Raw genomic sequence first — 6,469 nt, 5'->3', positions numbered from 1 at the left:
AAAACCGGTTCACATCGGGAAAAGTTATGAAAAATAAGCATTTTTTATATATTCTGATGTAATTTTCTCGAAAACTATGCAAGATAATTTCATGAAAGTCATCACACATTCGTTTCTATACAAGATCTTGATTCCTGATGAGAACTGCCAGAATCGGTCCATAATTTCATATACCTCCCATACAATAGTACATATTCCCGGAAAATGAGTTTTTTGATAATAACTTGCGTCAGAATGCTGATATCTTCACAAAATTTTACAACTTAAAATCTTATGTCAATAAAATTCATTGAGAGAAAAAATTTTCTGGATAGGTCTATAATTGGACATAGCTCCCATACAAGGTCCCCTCCCGAAAATAACTTAAACGCACATATCTCATTACTAAATTGAAATATCCATATAAAATTTGGAATAAGTATTGCTCATATGCACAGAAATATAACTATGAAATTTTTTTCCGATCGGTCCATAATTGGTCATAGCTCCCATACAAGGACCCTTCCCGAAAATCACTTAAACGCGCATAACTCATTACTTAATTAAGATAGAGAGTTAGAGAGCTATATTCGGCTGTCGCTGGCTGCGACCTGAGCCTTTATGTTGAGGACAGCGAATTTAACAAGTCCCAAATAAATGAACCACAAATGTGAAATTAATGATGCATATATTTGAGCAACCGTTTATTTCTATTAAAAAATACAATTATTACAAAAGAAACTTATAAATAATTTAAGCGACTTACCGCAGTCTTTATCCCCAACAAACTAAACTTTAATATTAATGTCAGTTAATACTGAGCCTACAAATTCTTTTGTCTATGTATTTTTACAACAGTTTATTTCCAAATAAATAAACTGAACGAAACTACTGCAGTAGAATATAGGGACAAAGAATGCGTTTAGTTCGTAAACAAATGAGAACAAAAAGGAATGCAAAACAATATAAAAAAAATCCTAACGGACAAATGAACTAAACAACAACAATGATCTTACAATAAGTATCACTAACAATTTGGTAAATAAGACAAAATTAAACAACATTAGGATAGCCCACAAAAAAATATTTAAATTAACAAAAATATTTTAAATTAAATGAAAATAAAAATAATAAATTGATGAGCCATCAGGCGACATTCCCACCACCGTGGATCGGCAACGATTCACCATCCAAATCAAGGACTGCTAGTTTGGAAACCGGGCGTTTAAGTATTCCACTACTTGTTTGGACATCAGCTCTCCGTATTACACCATCACTGCCAGGGAACACATTTATGACAGGGCTGACAGGCAAGTGAGTCAATGGGCGAGAGTTTACGATGTTTTCGGCTTCAATTAAAAAACTTTGCAATGTGTGCTCTTTTGGGGCGACTTCTTTAAGAGTTACTCTTAAAACCTTTTTAACACATTGAACCATTCGCTCCCATACACCACCTTCTGCAGGATTATGTGGACAATTAAACTGCCATTCAATGCCCTTTGTGGACAACTCATCTTCAATTTTAACAAGATCAAAAACTTCATCAAATCGCTGGGCTTCTTGGTTAACTCCAACAAAATTCTTTCCGTTGTCGCTACGAATCTTCAACGGGGTGCCACGACGATTTATGAAATTCCGTATACACAAAATACACGCATCAGTCGAAAGATCATAAGCCACTTCTAAATGTACTGCTCTGATTGTGAGACACGTAAACAGGGCAACCCAACGTTTTTCATGACGTCTACCAACAGTCACGTTTATTGGGCCAAAATAGTCCACACCAGTATAAGTAAATGGACGGACGTATGGAGTTAGTCTATCACTTGGCAATGATCCCATAAAAGGAGCCACTGGAACGGCACGTCGAATCTTACAAATGTTGCAATTTGATGTGGTCTTACTCAACAGCTTTCGTAGTCGTGGAATCCAGAACCTTTTCCTTATTTCGCCTATGGTAGCCTCAAGATTTTGATGTCTCATGTTATTATGCACATGGGCAACAAATAGTTGTGCAAAGCGGTGACAGGGCGACAAAATAATGGGGTGCCTAGCATCTAAAGGCAACCAACTCGCAGCATCAATACGTCCGCTCACTCGAAGTAAATTATTTTCATCAAAATAAGGCGAAAGCGAAAATAACTCGGTTTCCTTTTTTAAAGAACCACCAGATTTTAAAATGTTTATTTCAAGGGCGAAACACTCTTCTTGGGACAGATGACACAGACTAGTTTCAGCAACCCTTAACTCTTCAGCAGATAGGCATCTCGAACCATTATATTTATCATCTTTTCGGCAACGATTAATAAATCTCAGAACCCAAGCCATTGTACGTTTAAGCCTGAGAAATGAAGAAAAACGATTAAAATCAATAACTAAATTTGTACTAACCAGCATGACAAATTTGGGGCGTAGTTCTTCTTCACACAAATCATCAGATTTCTCAGAATTCTTATTCGGCCAATCAGCTTCGTTTTCATACAAAAATTGTGGCCCTTGGAACCAACGTGTTTCAATGGCAAAATCAACTTCATTTTTAGCTCTTGTAATGTCATCGGCAACATTTAGATCCGTAGGCAACCATCTCCAATCAGTTGGGCGTGTCGAATCAAGTATTTCGGCAATTCGATGGGCAACAAATGGTTTATATCTCCTACTTTCAGAACCAATCCAGCTAATGACAGTTGTAGAGTCACTCCAACAGATTCGACGAGAAACATTGAGATCGTGTTCCTTCATTATAGTGTCCATCAATCGGGTCCCCAAAACGGCGGCTTGTAGTTCTAATCTGGGAATGGTCATACATTTCAATGGGGCACATTTCGACTTGGCAGATATAAACGACACTCCTATTTGTCCATCAGATGTTGTATATCTCCAATAGGCCACTGCACCGAAGGCATCTTCACTGGCATCAACAAAAACATGCAGCTCTAACTTCAAGGGCAAACCATTTCCAAAATACCATCGTGGAACCTTTACATGGACAACATTGCTCTTGGCGCCAATTATTCCACATCGCTTGTAATGACACGGGCAACATCTCGTCCCAAAGTACTCTATGTCTCCAGACTTCTCTCATCAAAAGTTTGGCAGTTATCATAAAATGGCACAAAAAACCAATTGGATCAAAAATGGATATTACGACACATAACAACTAACGCTTTGTGGGACAACTTTTACCATTGATCACGTCCGAATTCACACGATGGAATTTCAAAACAAATTTGAACGCGTCATCCTTTGGATCCCAAAGCATGCCAAGAACCTTTTCAGTTGAACCGTCCAACTCCTTTAAGCCACCTAAGAAACTGACCTGATGATTTAAACTGCCTTCGAGACCCACAACCACCTCTGATGAATTCGATGTAAAATTACGCATTTCAAACCCAGCAGCTTTATGTATTTCACGAACTTGTACGGCAATTTCAATGGCTTTTGACGGATTAACAAAACTGTCTACAAAGTCATCTACATAATGATGATCCAGAATTGACTTCACGGCTCTAGGGAAACGATCCCGATACTCCATTGCATTTGCTTCCTTCACATAATGGGCAATACAGGGTGAACAGGCAGCTCCAAACGTCATCACAAGCATCTCATACACTTCCGGTGGACCACTTTCATTATCTCGCCACAAGAACCTCTGCGAACACCTGTCTTCTTCAGCAACAACAACTTGATGAAACATTTCCTTTATGTCCCCGCATACAGCTACGTAACCGACTCTGAAATTAAATAAAACGGATGGCAACGGTTTGTACTGCTGAGGGCCTTTCAATAACTTTGAATTCAATGAGACACCTTCCACCTTTGCTGCCGCATCAAACACCAAACGAATTTTCCCTGGCTTATTAGGGTTAACGACACCAAAGTGGGGCAAGTACCACGTTCTCGGATGAAATGTATCAACTTCACTCAATGATAATTTGCGTACATAATTTTTTTTCAAATATTCACTTATTATTTTCTTATAGGCCACACCAAAATCCGCATTATTTTTCATTTTCCTTTCCAATCCAAAAAATCGATTAAGTGCCATGGAATAGCTATCCGGCAGGACTACGTCATCATTACACCATAGTAGTCTGGATTCAAATCTTCCGGCAACCCTCTTCGTCGAATTTCTCAATATCTCTCGTGCACGCAAATCATCTCTTGACTCAATCACCGGTAGAGCCTTAACACCAAAATTTTCTGTTTCAAAATAACTTGCCACCAAATTATTCAAATTATCCAACTGTGTTGTCAGCAAACAAGTTTGTGTTCCAGGGCGACCTATTTTCACGTTTCCAAAAACAACCCATCCAAGAGGCGTATTGACAGTATATGGACCAGCATCTTCCAAAGGGACTATTTCATCGGGCAATCCTAAATGGCAATGATCTAAACCAATCAGTACCTTTGGAGCCACACATTCATAGGAGCATAAAGGAACACCACAATTCTTTACTAAATCCGCATTAAAGCTCTGACTAGGCAACTTCAAATTCGAGACACCATACACATTTTTCAATGCGTATTTCCTCTTCTTATTAACACCGCTCACATGAAGATCCACCACCATGACAGCTTCTTGTGCTGATTTACCACCATACCAACTCAAATTCAATTGACTTTGTCGACCTTGCAGTCCAAGCTGCCTCACTAAAGAGCTATCCATCATTGTCACCGAAGAACCTTCATCTAGGAGTGCATAAGTTTCAATAGCACTATTTGGTCCATAAAGAACCACTGGGAGCACTCTGAACAACAAATCACTTTTTTCACTAGCACTGGAAACACAACTAAGCACTGGCTCGACTGTTGAAGATCTCTCTGTTGGCTGCACATTTACGGATCGTTCGCTTGGTTCATTAGGTTTAGTTTCATGCAATAATTTATTGTGATTTCTTTGGCACTTTTCCATGGGACACTGCTTGCGCCGACGACAATCTTTACATGAATGGCCACCACTGAGACACGAAAAACACAACTTCAATCTCTTTACTTCACTCCATCTATTAGGCACACTCAATTCTAAAAATTTCTTACAATCAAAAATTTTATGTGGGCCAACACAATAAAAACATTTTAACTGCCGTTCTGGGCCATCAGAAGCATATAAAACCACTTTTCTTTTTGGATCACTGCTAGATCTACCGCCACTTGAACTACTTATTTGCACACTTCTTACCAAATTTGCAACACGCTGGAGCCAGGTACTAAAATCCGAAATAGTCGGCAACTGAGGTAAAGTTGAAGCAAACTGGGCCCAATCCAAACGTTTACTCATTGGAAGCTTCTGGACTAACTCCTCCATCAGAGTTGAATTCGACAAATGTTGATGACCATTGGCAGATTCCAAAAATGCTGCTAAATTTCTGACCTTAATGGAATATGGCACCAATTTATCGATCGCGTTTTCTGCTATGGGCTGAACTTCCTTCATCTGTTGCAACTGGCATCGAATAAGCAACTCTGGGCGACCATATTGTAGCTTTAAATGCTCTATAACTGTTGGCACATTATTTGGGTGGATGAGCAACGACTTCACACACTCTCTGGCTTCACCTTTCAAAGCCTTCTGCAATCTCAAACAATTTTCAAAATTATTGTACGAATATGCGGCTGTCGAATGTTCAAGGGCAGACAAAAACATTGGCCAGTCCTCGGCAGTACCACAAAATTCAGGCAGATCATAAAGTTTGCGTTGTACTGGCATGGACACTGTAGCAGGGGAAACAAAAAGAGGCTGAGATGTCATCAACTGGTCTGACTGACTACCATAGGATTATGGCGTTGGATTCCGACGATCAACCATGTCTTCAGGGCCACTGCTCATACTTTGAATTACTGGCGCATTTTGTCCAATAACACTTGGCATATTTAAATTTTGATTTGCTCTTAAAGCACGTTGAGCGTTTGCCAACTGGGCTTGCAGGATATCAATTTGTCGTTGCAGGTTCTCATTATCAGACGATATAGCTTGTGGTGGCTGGGTTCTCGCATTAGGACCGGGCACTAACGGCGGCAGACTTAAGGGCTCTTCAATTGATGAACTAAAAATGTTATGCGTTGATATGGCAGGTGTCGGTTCTCTAGGGGCACTTATGGAGGCACTAGTTGCTGTTGTTGTTCCGGGGGCGACAGAACTGACATTTTGTACCGACGGCATTTGAGACACATTTGCTAAACTTTCAGTTCCGGCAGGCGTGGAACTTTTCACATTTTGGCTCGTTGCCGTCTGCAAACGAGTGCTTTTCCTAGCTGGCGACCGTTGCATTACGAATCTCAAACGTTTTCAAAGGGCACACAAAATCACAAATATTAAACAGCAACACACTCCAAATATTTCACAAAAAATAAATTTGTTCCGGCAGGCTTAGGGCTACACAAAAATTCACAAATGAATTGTTATTTAATGTAGATCACAAATAAAAAAAACACAATTATAATTTGTTCCAGCAGGACAGCAAATAACTTCACACAAATTCAGCTTAATAAA

The 6,469-nt window shown here is 39.4% G+C and overlaps 2 protein-coding genes across 2 annotated transcripts; both read right to left on the bottom strand.

Annotated features, from left to right (window-relative positions):
- Positions 1 to 583: 583 nt before the first annotated feature.
- Positions 584 to 3,104, bottom strand: LOC119612380. Its single transcript, XM_037968186.1, has 2 exons — positions 746 to 3,104; positions 584 to 689 (listed from the first exon to the last, which is right to left on the bottom strand). The coding sequence occupies exon 1, from the start codon at positions 2,779 to 2,781 to the stop codon at positions 1,126 to 1,128; it is 1,656 nt and encodes a 551-aa protein (XP_037824114.1). The 5' UTR covers positions 2,782 to 3,104; the 3' UTR covers positions 584 to 689; positions 746 to 1,125.
- Positions 3,105 to 3,136: 32 nt separating this feature from the next.
- LOC119612379 lies at positions 3,137 to 6,139 on the bottom strand. Its single transcript, XM_037968185.1, has 3 exons — positions 5,809 to 6,139; positions 5,074 to 5,691; positions 3,137 to 5,001 (listed from the first exon to the last, which is right to left on the bottom strand). Exons 1-3 carry the CDS (start codon positions 6,137 to 6,139, stop codon positions 3,137 to 3,139), a joined length of 2,814 nt encoding a protein of 937 aa, XP_037824113.1.
- Positions 6,140 to 6,469: the final 330 nt, after the last annotated feature.

This window comes from Lucilia sericata, unplaced genomic scaffold (assembly GCF_015586225.1).
Source record: "Lucilia sericata isolate MDLA Ls3-8-SP2 unplaced genomic scaffold, ASM1558622v1 Contig001673F_arrow, whole genome shotgun sequence".
NCBI lineage: Eukaryota > Metazoa > Arthropoda > Insecta > Diptera > Calliphoridae > Lucilia > Lucilia sericata.
Note: the sequence above shows the minus strand (reverse complement) of the source record. Positions and strands in the feature narration are given on the sequence as shown.

Coding starts and splice junctions, on each gene's coding strand:
- LOC119612380 (XM_037968186.1), bottom strand. CDS start 2,781: ATGACCATTCCCAGATTAGAACTACAAGCCGCCGTTTTGGGGACCCGA.
- LOC119612379 (XM_037968185.1), bottom strand. CDS start 6,139: ATGCCGTCGGTACAAAATGTCAGTTCTGTCGCCCCCGGAACAACAACA. Junction 5,692..5,808: donor AAATGCGCCAGTAATTCAAA/GTATGAGCAGTG, acceptor CCCCTGCTACAG/TGTCCATGCCAGTACAACGC. Junction 5,002..5,073: donor GGTTTTATATGCTTCTGATG/GCCCAGAACGGC, acceptor AGAAATTTTTAG/AATTGAGTGTGCCTAATAGA.